Source organism: Candida metapsilosis (genome assembly GCF_017655625.1).
Source record: "Candida metapsilosis strain BP57 chromosome Unknown scaffold1, whole genome shotgun sequence".
NCBI classification, from domain to species: domain Eukaryota; kingdom Fungi; phylum Ascomycota; class Pichiomycetes; order Serinales; family Debaryomycetaceae; genus Lodderomyces; species Lodderomyces metapsilosis.
In genome coordinates, this window is record NW_027138159.1 from 1,516,447 (window position 1) to 1,534,085 (window position 17,639).

General features: G+C 36.7%; 7 protein-coding genes across 7 annotated transcripts; 4 read left to right on the forward strand and 3 right to left on the reverse strand. All coding sequences in view use genetic code 12, as the record gives it.

The window, feature by feature from the left end:
- Positions 1-8: 8 nt before the first annotated feature.
- Positions 9-1,274, reverse strand: NSA1 (ribosome biosynthesis protein; the record flags this gene model as incomplete). The annotated part of the gene is made up of 1 exon (XM_067695055.1): positions 9-1,274. The coding sequence occupies one exon, from the start codon at positions 1,272-1,274 to the stop codon at positions 9-11; it is 1,266 nt and encodes a 421-aa protein (XP_067550691.1).
- Positions 1,275-2,289: 1,015 nt separating this feature from the next.
- I9W82_000667 (uncharacterized protein) lies at positions 2,290-3,330 on the forward strand (the record flags this gene model as incomplete). Its single annotated transcript, XM_067695056.1, has 1 exon — positions 2,290-3,330. One exon carries the CDS (start codon positions 2,290-2,292, stop codon positions 3,328-3,330), a length of 1,041 nt encoding a protein of 346 aa, XP_067550692.1.
- A 2-nt stretch (positions 3,331-3,332) lies between these two features.
- Positions 3,333-4,241, reverse strand: I9W82_000668 (thiamine transporter; the record flags this gene model as incomplete). The annotated part of the gene is made up of 1 exon (XM_067695057.1): positions 3,333-4,241. The coding sequence occupies one exon, from the start codon at positions 4,239-4,241 to the stop codon at positions 3,333-3,335; it is 909 nt and encodes a 302-aa protein (XP_067550693.1).
- Positions 4,242-4,804: 563 nt separating this feature from the next.
- On the forward strand, positions 4,805-5,428 carry I9W82_000669 (uncharacterized protein; the record flags this gene model as incomplete). Its single annotated transcript, XM_067695058.1, has 1 exon — positions 4,805-5,428. One exon carries the CDS (start codon positions 4,805-4,807, stop codon positions 5,426-5,428), a length of 624 nt encoding a protein of 207 aa, XP_067550694.1.
- A 171-nt stretch (positions 5,429-5,599) lies between these two features.
- On the reverse strand, positions 5,600-9,319 carry SPF1 (ion-transporting P-type ATPase; the record flags this gene model as incomplete). The annotated part of the gene is made up of 1 exon (XM_067695060.1): positions 5,600-9,319. One exon carries the CDS (start codon positions 9,317-9,319, stop codon positions 5,600-5,602), a length of 3,720 nt encoding a protein of 1,239 aa, XP_067550695.1.
- Positions 9,320-12,183: 2,864 nt separating this feature from the next.
- LSP1 (lipid-binding protein) lies at positions 12,184-13,134 on the forward strand (the record flags this gene model as incomplete). Its single annotated transcript, XM_067695061.1, has 1 exon — positions 12,184-13,134. One exon carries the CDS (start codon positions 12,184-12,186, stop codon positions 13,132-13,134), a length of 951 nt encoding a protein of 316 aa, XP_067550696.1.
- Positions 13,135-15,002: 1,868 nt separating this feature from the next.
- On the forward strand, positions 15,003-17,600 carry I9W82_000672 (uncharacterized protein; the record flags this gene model as incomplete). Its single annotated transcript, XM_067695062.1, has 1 exon — positions 15,003-17,600. The coding sequence occupies one exon, from the start codon at positions 15,003-15,005 to the stop codon at positions 17,598-17,600; it is 2,598 nt and encodes an 865-aa protein (XP_067550697.1).
- Positions 17,601-17,639: the final 39 nt, after the last annotated feature.

Here is a 17,639-nt window from a genome sequence, read left to right on the forward strand (position 1 = left end):
CAATAATACTAAGTAGAAGTCTTTTGTTTCTTATCAAGTTGGATCCACAATTCTTCGTCTTCCTCCGCTTCAGCTTCTCTCTTCCGTTTCACTTCTTCCTCTTCTTCATCTTCATCGTCTAGTATAACTAGCGAGCTCACTTCCACACCAAGATACACCTTTGCCAATAATTCACGGGTGTTGACATCAAAGATTCGGAGATACCTGTCAAGCCCTGAGAATGCCACTATATTTTCCACCACGTCAACAGCATATGTCGCACCAGTATTTCCGCCGGTATATTTTCCTAATGATTTCGGTACCGCTTTAACAATTTCTCCTGCAGATGCTGAGTTTGTTTTAAAGGCTTTTTCGTCAACCTGTGTTAAGGAGTATTTAGCTATCAAGCTGTTTGGACCAGTGACTATCACTTCGTTCTGATCTTCATCTGCAAACGTTAATGTCAAAATAGGGTCTTGGGAAACCTGGTAGTTTTTCTTTGGCTTTCTTCCGTGTGTAGAATCGTATATCCTCAAGTGACCATAACGTGTTGAAGTTATAAGCTTAAAAGAATCCTTTGTATCATTTTTGAAAAACAATATGCCTGTGATCCAGATAGGAACTCTCAAATCCAAGTGATCGTTTTTAACATTCTTGGCTGCAAACACAACTTCTGGTTTGAAAAGCTTCTTGTAGTCCTTTTTGAATATGGAACTGTTGAGGTTTTCATCATAGAGCTTTATCACTTTAAGGTCAACTTCTTTACCCCCATAGGCGATAATATTTTCGTAGTCGGGACTAACTGCAAATGCTTCGATTGGATTTTCCTCTGGCAAGTTTATTTCCAACGGTTCAAATTTGAAATCCCCGACATGGATTAAATACACCTTGCCGGATGCGTATGGCACTAATACGCTATCCAATTTTTCAATCTTGAATAATCCAATAGGCTTATCGCCGGTAGCAATAGGTACTTTATAATCATGCAAGTGTTTAAATAAGTTGACATTCACATCCAATTCATCCTTCTCGTCTTCAGCCAAAGTTTCTTTTGAATTTGGATCTTCTTCAAAATCATATACTGATACAGTTCCATCAATTCTGGAGGCAATAAAGAACTGGTAGTTAAAATTAATCAAGTGTTTTATTCTTGAACTATAGTTGAATTTTGGAACAGTGAAGCAATTTGTGATGGACTTTGGTTGAGGTACATCTTGTTTGGAGGTATCTGTACCTCTGTTACATTCAATTAACTTTCCCGAAGCTGTGTCGTCTGCTGCCACTAATATCTTCATTTTTTTAAGTGTTTGAAGAAGTAAAGTATAAAGTTTGGTTTTTGAAAGATGAGTTTTCGGAAAATAAATCTCGATGCGATAGCGCTACCCGTGCAACTTTTTGCAACAAAGGCATCCACCCATTCAATTACAACACTCTAGTACCTTAGAGAAGGAAATGTTTTGGATCAGTTTGCATGTTTAGGGTGAGTTGAAATTATTTCTCTACTCATGGTATTGAAAATCGGTGTAAACTGGAAAAAGTTGAATTTTTAGTAGTTCGCTCTGAGAAAGAAAGCACAGTTTTAATGTTGTCCGTTTTCGGTAAGGTAATTCTATTCAAGCAGTAGAGGTAGATTGGGGAAAGGAAAAAGAAGCAAATGTTTGAGATGATAAAGTCACAATTTTTCAACCAAATTTTTGCAGGAAACTTTAGACAAATCCTTTGCTTTTATAACATAAATTGTCAATCCATTAGACTTCCCTAAAAAAATGACGAAAAGTAGGAAAAAGTACTGCAATTTTAGCCAATAGCATCAATTGATCAACTTGATTGCGGTTTAGATGAAATAAGTTGGAAATTGACTGAGAAATACCAAAAGATTGCGTCAAAACTCCTTCTTAAACGTGATTTGAATAGACTTTTCTGTATAGAGTTAAAGAGTTCTTTGCGCAGAAAAAGGTCCCTTGGCCCAGTTGGTTAAGGCGTGGTGCTAATAACGCCAAGATCAGCAGTTCGATCCTGCTAGGGACCATATTTTTTAGCACATTGTTTTTTGAATCATGAGACTCCTGAAGTGTTGATATTGTAATGCGGGAACCTGTTAACCATCTCCATTAGCTCTACATCGGCGTCTACTCCAGTTACTTTTTTTTTTTTCTCATAGAAACCTATCAATTAGTATTCCATGTCAAGATAAACGTTCGCGATAAGATAAAACAAAAAAAAAAAAGAAATAGTCACTCTCAAACACTTTCCTTTTATTAGTAACCCCTATCTACCAACTTCAATTTATAACATATTCATCTAACAGTTATGGATTGGACTGCCGAACAGCAATCCATTTTGGAAGGCTATACCAAAACTTATCTTGACCTGGTGACAGATATTTCCAAATTCTATACAAACATTGATTGGAACAAAATCGCCAAAATAACCAATTACAATGACGTTGAGGTTTTGAAGATAAAAGTCGACGAAATTTTTGACCATTCAGTGATGGATTATGACTTACAGCTTTCCAAATTTGTTTCACGATGGGTTCAAAAGGATTCGCAGTTGTATACTGAGGTATCAGAAAAGATCAACTCCATAAAGCTTTCACCTTTTAAGGAAGTGATAGAGGACACTGCTGTTAATGAGGAAACACAAGGGCCTGCTATAGAAACTGAGTCTCGGCCTAGGGCGAATGATATGCCCACCTTAACCAAGAAACAAAGACGACTATCGTTAGAGCTAATGCAACACAGACCTAAATTAGCCACTAGAGGAGCAAAAGGACAACTATCCACCACACCAGCTACAAGTATAACCAACCTAAATGTGATGACTAGGTCTAAGCCGGTTTTAGATCGAACACACACTAACATAGCAAATCCAGAAAGGAGACCAGAATTGAGAAATAGGCGGACATCACTTGTTGACGAACAGCTACCTAAATACATACGTGAACAGTTGAGTCAAGGACAACAACCGGTTCAAACAATTGCACCAAAAATTTCAGTTCGAAAACTGAGTAATTTACCACCTATAGTGGATACACGGGAGGTTTCGAGAAAGTCATCGAGGTTGCAAAATGTTGAAGCTAATTCACAATCTTTATATGCACATTCAAACGACGTGAATTCAACCACTAATACGTCTGATGTGGAGCACCAACTTCGGTACGACACGGATGAAGATGATAGGGAGTATATTCTGCCCGGACTGTTGGCGAAATACTATGGTCTTCAGTTCGAAGAGGGAAGTGATGTTGACTATGACTATGATGACGAAGAGGAAGAAGAGGAGATAGATTTCGTTAATGTCGAAGGGAGTTTATCTAATGATGAAAATGATTATCTATTTCAAGTCTAATTCTATTTAAAGGGAGTGGACTTCATGAAGGAAATGGTGTACTCATACATCCACAACGACAATGCACTTGTAGGTGCCGTTTTCAATATGCTGATTCCATAACCTCTATATAGACCAAATATTCCCTCTTGTTTTATAATATTAAGGAAAAGGCGCATGGCACTTACGGGTTTAGTATCATGTACAACTGCATATACCTGACATCTCTTTCTCAAAGTGTCTAGTGGAAATGTTATACCCTTTGAAGTCACACCTGCTATAAATCCACATATACCTTCAATAAAAGGAATATTTTTATACTCTTGTGAAAATGACCTTGTTAGCTCATAGGACCAAAACATAAGTCCAGTTGTCGATGCAACTGAAATAGAGGCTGGCTTGACCCCTGCAAACATTCCACTTACACCTTCTTTCTTGAGAATTTGTTCAATGGTGGTCCTCATTGAAACCAAGTCTCTATTCTTGTTTGCTACTAGCCTGGTGCGAAGCAAGTCAAAGGGGTAAGTTGCTAACGTACTTGCCAACCCAGCTCCGGAACCGACAATCAATGAGTGCAGTGATGGCGATAAACTGAATTTGTAATGTTGTTCAAGTCGTGAAAGATTGGTACTGATAATGGAGTATGATGTGAATTGAACCCCTCCATACAATATATACAAGATTTCAGCAGGAACGTTTCCCTTCCACAACGCAATAACACCTTCATTTTTAAGCAAATCTTTAACCACGGCGGTAATAGATTGTCTTTGATGAAAACTGCGAGTTTCCAATTGTAGTCTTATCTTGATGGTATCTAGAGGAGCGGTGATTGCTCTTGATATTCCACCCGCCACGGAACCCGCAAATAACGCTTCATAGGGTGAAACATTTGAGCCTTTCTTTAAGTGGTCTTCTCGTTGCTCACCACGCATTCAACCTTTGCTTTCAGCTCTTGATGGAAATAGAAAAGCAAGGGCGGACAGTAGATTTTTTTTTTTTCTAAGTTCCTCTCGGAGTTGCACTAAAAGGAAAAGAGGGGATGACATGGGGTTAGGAGTAGAAAGGAGTAGTTCAAAGTGAGGTTAGTAAATGGAAGACATAAACTAGACGAATGAAGAGGTACAGAGACATCGAGCTATTGATTCACACCGTAGAGATTAATTTGAAAAGTTGCTTATGAGGCAATCCAAAGCTTCAGTTGGCAATTCATTGCCGCAGCCTCTCATCTCGGATCAAGTTTTCTAGAATCTATGCAACAATGTTGAAGTAGTTGTGATACAGGACGGTCTTTTGCTGTGTGTATCGGAAGTAGGTCTAAATCAGGAATTAAGTTCCGAAACGCGAAAACGCACACAAACACAAGAAGAAACGAACATATCAAATTTTTTTCAAATTAAAGAGACACGCGTCGTCTATTGAAGCGCTAAATGAATGGATGGAAAATAATCCAAAGGAAGATATCATTCCACAAATACCATTGTTTCATATACTGGCAATGACTAGGGCACCGATGAGGGTCACTGAATCAGCGAAGAAAATCACTAAACCTCAATCCTCCTCATCAACTTCTTCTTCACCCACGAAACGCAAGGCTGATTTTGCCGAGTTGAAAAACACTCGATCTAAATTCACATTTAAGGAAAAAAATGCCGTTGAAGAAAGTGAAAAGAATCAAGGAATGTCATTACTCGAAAGGATCAGAAAGAAGGAGGCGTCAAGTAAAGAACAGTTTGGCGTGACAAAACAAGAAAAACATGATCGATATCTATCTTCGAAAATGGGTCAAATCTACAGTGTTATTTATCAATTATATTTTGATGCATATCCAGACAAAGGCAGCAATGGTAAAGCTTTCAAGATTCTGCTTTCGTTGAACAAGATTACCCAAGTTGTACGAGATACTTGTGATGAAAATCTAATCGATCAAGATGATATTCTTTGCATTATTGAGATGATCAGTGACAGGTTGGATAGTTTTCAAATTCACAACGTATCTGGTACAATAGTACTTTGTGTATCTGAGTTGAATCGACTGAGAGATTTAGCAGTACTTAAAACTAAAGTTATTGACTACACGCACTATAATAAGAAAACAAGAGCATTAGGCATTGCGAAGTAAAGAACTATATAAACTAGACACCATCAAAGGATTCCTGGCCCTATTTATAATGAATAAACCAAAGAAAAGATTGCATCATCCGTTACACGTACCTTAATTTATAATAAATTGTATGTATTTGAAATTACTCAAAACCTCTATATAAAAGCAAAAAACAACATCCACACACTACTACTCTACTTGAATCTTCTTCTTCTCCTCCTCCTCCTCCTCCTCAACTACTTCAATCTGCGCCTCTTCTGACTCAAAATCCTCATCCCTCAAAGCAATATCAGCCGCATGTGAATTCATAAAGAAATGCTTCAACACAGTCTCGATAGCCCACGTCGCAACTAAATCAACAATAATCGACCCTGTCAACTTGACTTTAAAATCAGTCGACATGGGAACAAACTGCATAGCCTCATTAATTTCAGGAATGAATTCAGTTGATCCAGCAAAAGTTAAACCAGCGACTCCCAATAATCCATAATACATACCTTTGTTAGCAGTAAGACTTTCTCTAAATGGTAAACCAATATAATTGACAGCAAATGTAGATACCGATTGTGCCAATTGTAATAAAAACATACCAGTATTTAACAATGATGGATTAAACTTCTTTTCTAAATCAACTGAAGGTTCTTTTGGTTCAATAATGTAAATTTCACGAGTAATATAAACCAAAGTAACAATATGGATGAAAAATTGTCCCAAGATTGATCCCATGATATAAATGTTGAAAATTCCATCTTGTGGTCTTTCTTTGGATAATTTCTCCAATGGTTTACCACGAGAGATTGACAAGAAACAAACGGATAACAAGATACCGGAAATGGTTGCTTGTCCATCACCAAACTTCATACCAGCTAAATACAACACTGAAAGCGAATATGAAGAAATCAAACAGTTCAAAGCCAAGATCTTGTACATTTGAATTGTTGACACCAATGCACAACGTCCTTGACGAATGATATGGGTAACAGCACTAACATTGGACAATTTCGAAGTGAATGGAGCCGCAACTGACGCATCACCCAATTTCAAAGTTGGTGCTTCATCTTCAGCTTCAGCATCATTCAATGCACCAAGAACAGTATCGGCAAATTTCCCACCATCAGCTGGGACAGGTGATTGACCAGGTTGTGGTACTCTTGGTGGCTGTTTCATGGCTAAGGCAACTGCTTGTCTCATGTCATCTGTGATTGTCACACCCTTCTTTTCCATAGCTTCCAAATACTTGGGGTTGTTTTGACCAGGTGGGTACAAGTGAGCAATGACTGGTGGCACATTTGGTGCAGGTTTACCCCAATTCGCAAACAATTGCACTTGTTTATCATAGACTTTCTTTGTGGCTTCAATCTTTCTATTTTCAAGAATCTTATTCATACCTTCTTCAGTACCGTTCAAAAGAGCAACTCCGATATTGGCTTGTTTTAAAGCACCAACGTCATTGGTACCATCACCACACATCAATGTATTATATCCGGCATCCTTCAATGTAGTCAAGATAAATTCCTTTTGTGATGGTGAGACTCTAGCGTAAATCCAACTTCTTTTCAACAACGCAAGTAATTGTTCATGGCCACTCAACAAGTTCAATGCATATCCAGTTAAACAAATATCAAATTGCTTCAATTTATCAAAATCAATCTTGTCAGTAGATCTAATTGGGATAACAACCGTTTCATGAACATTTCTCCACACCAAGTCAGCACTCTCAACATCATGATGTTCTTCAGGAGCATCCAAAATCAAAACGTCTTTCGTAGTAATTGCAACTTCCTTAGCCACATGACATGCAGTTAAGGCATTATCACCAGTAATCATAATTGAACGTTGAGATGATTCATTCAACATCTTGATAGTTTCAATAGCATCAGCTTTCAATGGACAATGGAAGATAATAAACCCGGCAAAATGTAACTTTGATTCAATCTCCTCACGTTTAACCTTGTTGACATTGACATTGGTATCCAAATACTTGTAAGCCAAAGCCAAGACACGTGAGCCAGCTCTAGTGAAGGACTTGTAAATATCTTCATAATGATCAGGAGCATCAACAATCATTTTACGAATGGTTTCAGGTGCACCTTTAGCAGCAACAAAGTTTTTACCGGGCACAGAGTTGATCGATGAGATAGTGGATGATCTTTTAAGCGCACTCGAGAATTGGAAACGACGTAAAATCTTGATTTTTTCCACCTTCTTACCAAGTTCTCTTTCAACTGTATCATTTGCACCAACGGTCCAATGAGCAGCACTCAAGGTAGCTTGTTCCATTGGATCACCAACAACTTCACCATCATCCAACTTGACCAAAGCATGAGCTGAACCCAAAACATATGAAGTTGTAGTTGGGGCATCGGATGCCTTGTACAAATGGTGAATATCATCATCTTTAAACCCAGCCAATCCTTCAAATACCAAGTCCTCATCGGTCAACGTACCAGTCTTGTCAAAACAACAAACATCAATTCTGCCAGCCAATGGGATTCTAAATGGCTCAGTACAATAAATGTAGAATTTTTGCAATTTAGACAATGATGAATTGACAGCCATGGTTAATTCCATTGGTAATTCAGGTGGAACAACTGAAGTAATAACAATAATACAATCCAAAATCAATTTCGATTGAACTCTACCCATTCTTGTTCCTTCTGTCCACACATACCAAGAAGCAATGATGGCAAATACCAACAAAAACAAAATAAACAAAAATGCCTCTTTATTTCCAACTGAAACACGTTCACTAGAAAAGATCATTGTACGAACCAATGAACCTTGTGATGTTTCAAATCCAGTCTTTGTGACCACAGCAAGAGATCCATTATCAGGAGCAGGAGCAACAATCGAGTTTTCCGGTTTAGTCACTTGTAAAGCTGAAGTACCACCATGTAAGATTGAATTCTTGTCAAATCCTTCAGGTTGCAAATTATCTTCACTTGGTCTCAACTTGATTGATTCTTTCAACAATGGGGTAGATTCTCCTGACAACATGGCTTCATTAACAATGGCTGATCCATCAACCAAAAGCAAATCACAGGGTAAAGCACTATCTTCATTAGTTCTAGTAATCGACACCAAGTCACCCGGTAATAAATCAGTAGTTGGGATTTGTTGCCATTCATCATCACGATGAACATAGATATCGTATGGTTTGATTCCCATGCTTTGAAACTCAGACATAGTCATTCTTCTTTGGAAAACTGTAGTCATTTCAAACGATACCAACATAAATAATGAGAAAAGAGAATAATACCATTGTTCATCCATACACCAAAGTGCAACACAGAAAATCTGGAAAACGAAAAATGGAGCCACTGCATGTTCTTTAAACAATTCCAAAAATGTTGGAATTGGAATATCAAACTTGTTTAATCCATAATTTCTGTACAGTTTTTGTAAATCTCCACTTAACCCCTTTGTAGTTTGATAGGTACTCAATTTTGGTAATGAATCAAATGCAAACTCTGGTGGTGAAAATTTCTTTATTTCAGGATGATACAAATACCTTCTCTTTTGATACAAGAAACTGGTTTGTTTTTCCCCATCATGGAAAGTTTCACGATTAATAGTACTGATTTCACCTACACCTGAATTTGGTGCTGGAGTGATCTTGATATAAGTGGCATCTTCAATCTTGTCAACTTTGGTGTAATTGAATTTGGAATTGATATCGATATTCCAATGAGGCATCAACCAGAATAACAAGTTGAATGATATAATAGTTAAGGAGTAAACGAAAGTCCATTCTCTACCAACGAAATAGGTATCATAATGATTCAAGTATAATTGTAAAAAGACGGGATATATAATGGCGAATGGCCACACATATGGCCTTGAGTAAATCGACTTTGATACCAATAGTTCCGCGTCCTTAATTCCAGGACTCGATACTATGCTTGACATTGTTATCAAAGGGAAAACTAGTTGATCGATTGTGATTAGATGCTTTGAAAAGGTTAGATTAAAGATTTCAATTGTTTTTCGCCGTTGCGTTGTGAGACAAAAAATTTTCAATGATGTCGTATAATAAGGATTGTTGACAGTGGAGTTTGCGACACTACCTCATGGACGCGGAGGGAAGGACAGACCACTTGATATACTCATGGAGTTGTCATGAGCAAGTGCAAGTAAGAGTAACACCACTAGGCTTGCTAATCAACGTAGCGAAGTTTGAAATTGGTGTGGTTTGGAGGAAGACTTGAATGAGGGAGGCATTGTGATAAAGTTAAGCAAAGTTTTGCAACCAAATTACCACCAAATAAAGATGAACAAGTGTGACATAGAAAAGGTACCCGTTTTTGCACACTTGCATCACCTATATACAATAACAACCGCTTTTAGCCTGTTCGAGTTGTTTCATCCTCCAAAAACCTGACTGATTCGATGTTTGTAAAGCAGGTGGGGACTATACCAGGAAAGTGTACGGGAACGTCAAACGGACTAAATCACGGCATTGGAATTGTATGTCCAATTCCAAACCATCAAGCTAGCAGCAAAAGGAATTCCGCAATGAAGAAGGAAAAGGAAGGCAATGGTGGACAGATGCAAACCAACATCCAACAAAAGAAAGAGACGTACTGTTGCACCAGAAACAAAATGTTGTATTTTGGGACCCTGCTACACAAAATAGAGTGGTCATGCAAGTAATACAAGCTTAAGCTTATTTTTATACCATTTGCTATCTCGACAGGAGATCATGATTATGGAAAACAAGGACTTTAATCACGTCTATATACACAAAAGGAGAGAATTTACGTGATTCATAAAAGAAGGGATTATTTACACGAGAAGGCAAGCGTAAGAAAGTGACAGGTGATCTTGCATTTATATTGTTCTCGGTTCTAATGGGCGTGTTTTAGGTGCAGAGTACATGCACTTTGCGTATATGCATGGTTTAAAAAAACACAAGAGAAAAAGTATAAAACCGACCGGCTTCCAAACAAGGGGTAAAAAAAGGGCGGAAGAGTTTGAGTATGGTGATGATAAGTACTTGATGTTAAGTGGGGGGAGTTCTTAAGGTTTTGATGAGTGTAACTGATAAGGTTGAGTTTGTACAACTGAAACAAGAAATAATAGAAAGTTTCAGGAATAAAAAAAGAGTTTTGTGTGTCAAGTGGTGTGTGAAGAGAAAGAAAGGGGTGTGTGTGGGGAGAATAGAAAGAGTGACCATGAAGACTTTATCTCTGTCTTATTTTGTAGTGCTTTCAATAGAATTAAATATAGTTACTTACTTTGTTGGGTGCACTATAAATAGATAAGTGAATACATAGAAGTTATTGGAAAATTGTGTATTGTGGTTTTGAAATTTGATACTTTGTTCGTTGATAATCACAAAGGAAAAACTCCATTAATTTCAAGCAAAAGACAATAAATGTAGTTACAAAGCAAAAGAAAACAAAAAAAAAAAAAGAAAGAGGTTATTCCAAAGGCGGGAGAGTCCACACAAAGAATAAAAAGCGAGAAAAAACTGTGGATCATGAGCGGACCCAAGAAACAAGAAAGTTCAGTCGAGCCATCAGTCAAAAATGGACTGGGATTGGAGATGGAGATTGGCTCCATGGGGGGGAGAGAAAAAGAAACGGTTTGGTGGGTTATATAATATATATTTTTTTTGTCTCTCTCTCCGGAGATTACGTTGTAAAAAAGCCGTGCGAGTTTTGCTCCTTTACACAAAAGATTTTGTTGAAAAGAAAACGTGTTCGACGACAATACAATACAAGGAAAGTAAGGAATAGTACGTTAAACATCAATTAGCCTAGCCAGCCATTTAAATAATAATATCATAATAGTAATAGAAACGGATATATATATATAGATAGACAATAAGGAACAAGAAGAAAGATTGAAGGAAGGGGTTACAAAGGAAGAGAGTTTTGATTTTTGATTTAATTTTGCTTAATTAGGTAAAATTGTAAACAAAAGGAAAAACAATTTACAAAGAACAATCTTTTAAAGTGATATTTTAGTTAGATTAGACAGGTAGTTTGGTTAGTTAATAACTCTATTGAGTATAAAGAGAGAGAGAGAGAGAGAGAGTATATATGTGTGTATGTGTATATGCGTGCGATAGGTGCAGTGAAAAACCTTCTGAGATGAGCTTTATTTCCTCGAGTAATAAGTTATAAATCGAGCCCCTAGTTTAAATGAGAAGCCACTTTTTTTCTGTTGGATTGAGAATGGTAGATACTATTATCAATTGAGTAAAGATGTATCGATATAGATGATGAAAGAACAGACGAATGGAAAAATGTAACAGACTATTTTTTTTGTGTGTCCTCGAAATGAATAAAAATAAAACAAAGAAGAGACACAAATGATACTACTTTTCAACATCTGTACTAATTCTATATGATACTATGGTACTTTTCTTACTTAATACTACATTACATCGTTATACTTTACTGTAAAGTGATATATGCCTGTGTGTATGTATGTATGTAATGTACGTGATGTATTACGCTGTGAATGATGATTTTTTTTTTTTATGAAATTTATATTATGAATGAATGAATGATTGTTTTGTTGTTTTTTGCGTAAACTGTACATTTTGTGCATGATTTTAAATTTTATTTTTTTTTAATTGGTTTGCTGTTTTAATTAATTAATTAGTTAGTCAGTCAGTCAGTCACCTTCTTTTTTTCTCTTTCTCTTTCTCTATAAAACCAAACCACCAAATTTCAAAATTTCAATTTTTTTTTCCCTTTTTTCCCTTTCTTTCTAATAGTCAAACTTATCCCTTTCGTTAAAACTTTTTTATCAAATCAATTATGCATAGAACTTATTCATTAAGATCCACTAGAGCTCCTACTGCTTCTCAATTACAAGCACCTCCACCACCACCATCTTCTACCAAGAGTAGATTTTTTGGTAAAGGTTCCATTTCTCATTCCTTTAGAAAAGGAGCTGCTGGTGCCATGGGTCCAGAATTGGCTAGAAAATTGGCTGTTTTAATCAAGATGGAAAAGAACTTGATGAGATCTACTGAAATTACTTCAAGAGAACGTAGAGATGTTGCTAAACAATTGTCACTCTGGGGTGAAAATAATGATGATGATGTTTCTGATATTACTGATAAATTGGGTGTCTTGATTTATGAAATCGGTGAATTGGAAGATCAATTTATTGATAGATATGATCAATATAGAATTACTTTGAAGAGTATTAGAGATATTGAAGGTTCAGTACAACCATCAAGAGAAAGAAAACAAAAGATTACTGATCAAATTGCTTATTTGAAATATAAGGATCCTCAATCCCCCAAGATTAATGTATTGGAACAAGAATTGGTTAGAGCTGAAGCTGAATCTTTAGTTGCTGAAGCTCAATTGAGTAATATTACTAGAGAAAAATTGAAGACTGCTTACAATTATCAATTTGATTCAATTAGAGAACATGCTGAAAAGATTGCTTTAATTGCTGGTTATGGTAAAGCACTTTTGGAATTGTTGGATGAAAGTCCAGTTACTCCTGGTGAAACTAGACCAGCTTATGATGGTTATGAAGCTTCTAAACAAATTATTATTGATGCTGAAAATGCTTTGGCTTCATGGACTTTTGATTCTGCTGTTGTTCGTCCAACTTTATCTTTGGCTGCTACTCATGATGAAGAAGAAGAAGATGCTTATCATGACGATGAATTGGCTGATGAAACTGAAAACTTGAGACTTGCTGAACAAGAGTTTGATCAAGGACAAGCAGCCGTTGCTGATCATGCTTAAACAGAGAGAAGTTGAAAGAGAGAAAGAAGTAGGGAAACAACATATCAAGCGGACAAGGAGAGAGATGAGAGTAACAATAACAAGGTTGTCTTCAGTTTGAGTTTTTTTTTATTAATTAGAAAGAAAAAGAATGTTTGTTTTTTGTCCTTTGTTTTTGTTATCCTTTGTTATCTTTTCTTGTTTTTTTTGCATATGGAGTATACTGTGTTTGTCGTTGTTGTTGTTATTACTGTTAAACTACTACTTATTACTGATTAATTAATAGTATTTGTTTTAATTGATATTGATATTTGAAAGTTTTGAGAATAAAAAGAGTTTATATCTAATTGTAGCTCTATTATACTTTACTATATTATATATTCCTCTTTGTTTGAGATCAGGTTGGTTGCAAAAAAATATGTAAATATCTTCAATTGTTTATCCTTTTAAAATGTCCTACATACACGGATATATGTATATACACAGTACACAATTCAACCCTTACACTGGAGTGTTATATGTGCTCAAGACTACTTTTATTGACTTCTCTCTCTCTCTCTCTCTCTCTCTCTCTCTCTCTCTCTCTCTCCACTGCCCCCTCTCTCCTTCTTTCAGCTAGTCAAAAAGAGATATGGTCCTTGTCTTTGTTAGTTAGCTAGTTGTTGCAATTGGAAGATTTACGATTTTTCCCCCTCACACCACAACTTTCCCTTACATAATATCTATACAGCTTTTCTTTTTCAATATACGAAATTGAGATTGTGATTGAGAGGAGAATTGATTCGTGATTGATGTGTGTGTTTTTCTTTGTTTTCCTTCTTGTATCTCTTCTTCCTCTTCTTCTTCTTCTCTTTAAACACAAAAAACGCGAAAAAAAAATAAAATATAAACACTAATTATATATATATACACTGATGTCATAAAATAAAAAATATATGTTTTGTGGTTTACAAACTTACAGTCACTTACTTTTAGAGTTCTTCTTCTTCATTTATTTAGTATAGATATTGAAGGGCTTTTAAACGACTTATTTAATGGCTCCATGTATATATACATATATATATAGCTTGTGTGTTATCCATATGTAGGTGATGATATCTTATGAAACGCGAAATCTCAGAAGTAGATGACAAAGGAAAAAGCGACATACACACACACACACACACACACACTGATCAAAAAAATAAAAATGTAAACAATTGTCTTTCCAGAAGGCAGTGTTACATTTTAGTACTCTTTCAATGATTCAATGAGGCGGAGATCCTTCTTAACAATTGATAGTAATTAGAGTAGTAGTACGTATACAATAGAGATATATTGTAACTGAAGTGGAGGCTGTTATATTATCTCAATCCCCCCCCCTCTCTCTCTCTCTTTTGTGTGAATTGCTCTTTGTCTGTTCTGTTTCATCTTTTTAAAAAAGTGTAAACAAAACCAAAACATAGCCAAACCAAAAAGACATAGCAAAAGAAAAAAAAACTTTCTCTTATACTGAACCACGACCAAAACAACAACAACAACAGCAGAGAGGAACAACAAGAAGAAGAAGAAGAAGAAGAAGAAGAAGACAGTAGTATCAATCAGAAACCAAATACACTTAAGAGCTTCTTCTCCTATTCAATTTCATACAACAACACTAGAATCTCAATCATTTGCTAGGATAGATTTACTTTCAAGCTTTTTACCTAAACATCCGATACAAATACGAAAAACCTTTTGCAACAACGCCTATCCATCTAGGTTAAAAATCAAATACCTGTATCAGCACATAAGTCTATTCTGACTAACTCATCACAATCAAACTACCCTTCTTGCTTCAACCGAGTCTTGCGTGTCGCTATATAAAAAAAAGTTGTCTTTTGCTACATCGTTAACCTCCCTTACCACCAATGTCGCATGAATTCCTACGTTCATCGCCTGCTAGAGATGATTCCTTTAGTGAATCGAAACTGAATAAGCCCACTTCTTTTGCTGTTACCAAAACACCAGCAACCAATAAAGTAACATCAACACCATTTAAAAAGACATTGTTACAGTCAGCAAAAAAGACACATTCACTACAATTACAACAACAACAACAGCAGCAGCAGCAGCAGCAACAACAACCACCCTCGTTTCCGCCCTCAGCATCTAAGTTAACTAATCCATTATCAAATCTCACAGGTTGGACTCCACTCATATCAAAAACTTATTCAAATGAACAAATCATCTCGTTCAATTCCACACCTAATAAACTATTTATATCATCATCGTTACTGCAAGCACAACTACTAAATCAGCAGCAGCAGCAGCAGCAGCAGCAGCAACAACTGGCACCACAAAGTGCAAACACATCAGCAAACTTTATCCCAACTTACAATGCTAATGACTATGAGTATCAAAATTTTGGTTTAACACCATTTATAAATCACAATTTCAATTTCAACTTTATGAGTGCTGGAAGTAACTCAGTAAATCAAACAAACAATAGTATAACACCATTTAACGAAAAGATTTTTCAGCAAAATTGTGAGTTTTTCATTGATTCACCAATAAGATCAAAAGGAGATACTAGCTTTAATTTTGAAAATTATAGTATAACTCCATCAAAGTTTAGTTTGAATACGGTTGCTAGTAACAAAAAGATTTTACAAGATCCTTTGAAAAGTGCAACAAAGAGAAGCATTAATATGGTGGATACTCCACCAAGGGTACCACATAAATTGAGCATTACAACTAGAGCTGAAAATGAAGATAACGAGAAGAAAGTTGTTAGAAAGGAAGTTTACCCAATTGAGGAAGATAAAGATACTGAAGATGAACAGGATAGCGAGGAAGAAGAAGAAGAAGATGATGATGATGAAGAAGATAAACTTGAAATGAAATCCCCTACAGTTGTTAGCCAAATAAAGAAGGACACACATAAAGAGTCACATAAGGAATGCAAAAAGGGTGAAGTCGATGAAGATGATAGCATACTACTACCACAAACACCATGCAAGTCAACTGCCCAGAAAAATAGCTTGAAAGACGCCAAATTGAGTTTCAACACCCCTACAAATAACCAAACCAGACCCGAATCACCATCAACAATACTAGTGGCTTCAACTGAAAGACTTTCAAATATAAACCTTAATGATGATCTTGAGAAGTTGCCAAAGCATGATGAAGAACCTAATATCATTGATGACGATGAGGATGACAAGGAAAATCAACCTCCACCAAGTCCCACACCAGCAAAACTTTCAAATCAACCAAAGATGGGTGTTTTCACTGAAAGCAAACCAAAGAATGTCATGCACAAAGCAAAGAGTCAGCATCACAAACCACTAAATCATACCACTACAACAACCTCTTTTAAATCAGGCTACACTTTGACAACTACATCTTCGGGTAATGCACTGAACTCATCCCAGGTTAAAGACCCTAAAAGAGCAAAGGCAGAGAATAAGAAACGGATGCAAGCGGGAATGAACAAATTTCAAATTGTCTTAACTGACGTCAATACAATGTCAAGAAAGAAAAAGGGTAATAGTAACAACAAAACCAAAAACAACAGTAGTAGCAATAGCAGGAAAGATTTCAAAAGTGAGCCTCAGATCAAAACAGAACCACCTACACAACCAAAGTTAATACCACTACATCCACCGCAATTGCACCCACAACTGTCATCTATAACCGATAATCATAATGTGACCGTATCGTCGTCGTCGAAGGATAATCATAATAATAGTAGTATACTATCGCAAAATAGCATGAACTCAAGTCACTTGAACCTAACCACTGATCATTCATCGTTTGACATTGGTGGACATGGTAGTGGAGGGTACTCGTCAACACCAAATTCAAAGATGTTATTGGATAAGATATTTGAAAAGCCATCACCCAGCCAACCAGTGATGTTCTTTCCACCTCAACAATCAGCACCAATGGCGGTACCACCACCACAACAACAACAACTGGGTGTGTATGCACAGTACACTCAGCCCATGCCTATTCCCATGCCACCACCTCCAGCCCCTCCATCGTCGAACCAAACGGAAAACATGACAGCTCCAAATGGAAAAATGCCACCACCAGCTTCTTCTACAACGATGAACAAAGGAGGTCCGTTTGTCCAGTATCCAGTAATGTCAATGATGTCAACACCACAACACTCACAGATTTACAATGTGGTCGATATGATGCCCAACGGACAACCGAATCCAAACTCACAACCTCCAATGTCGGCATCGTCAACAGGGTCAGGCAATTTTATGCAATTTCCATCGCCGTGGAACATCACGTTTGGCACTCCACTGGGATACTCGACAATTTTTGCCAATTTACCAATGGCTCAATCTATAAGCACCTCCGCTTCTTTGGGTAATGGGGATAGTTCAGGCATAGGTACAGGCGCAAGTGTCAATAATAGATCATCAAGTGCTACTGCCACTGCTGCTGCTATAGCTGCTGTTGCGGCCGCGTCAGGATCATCCACGAATGAAGTAAAGGACAACTACAGTTGAAATATAAAAAGACTAATAATAAATAACGGTTATTCGTAT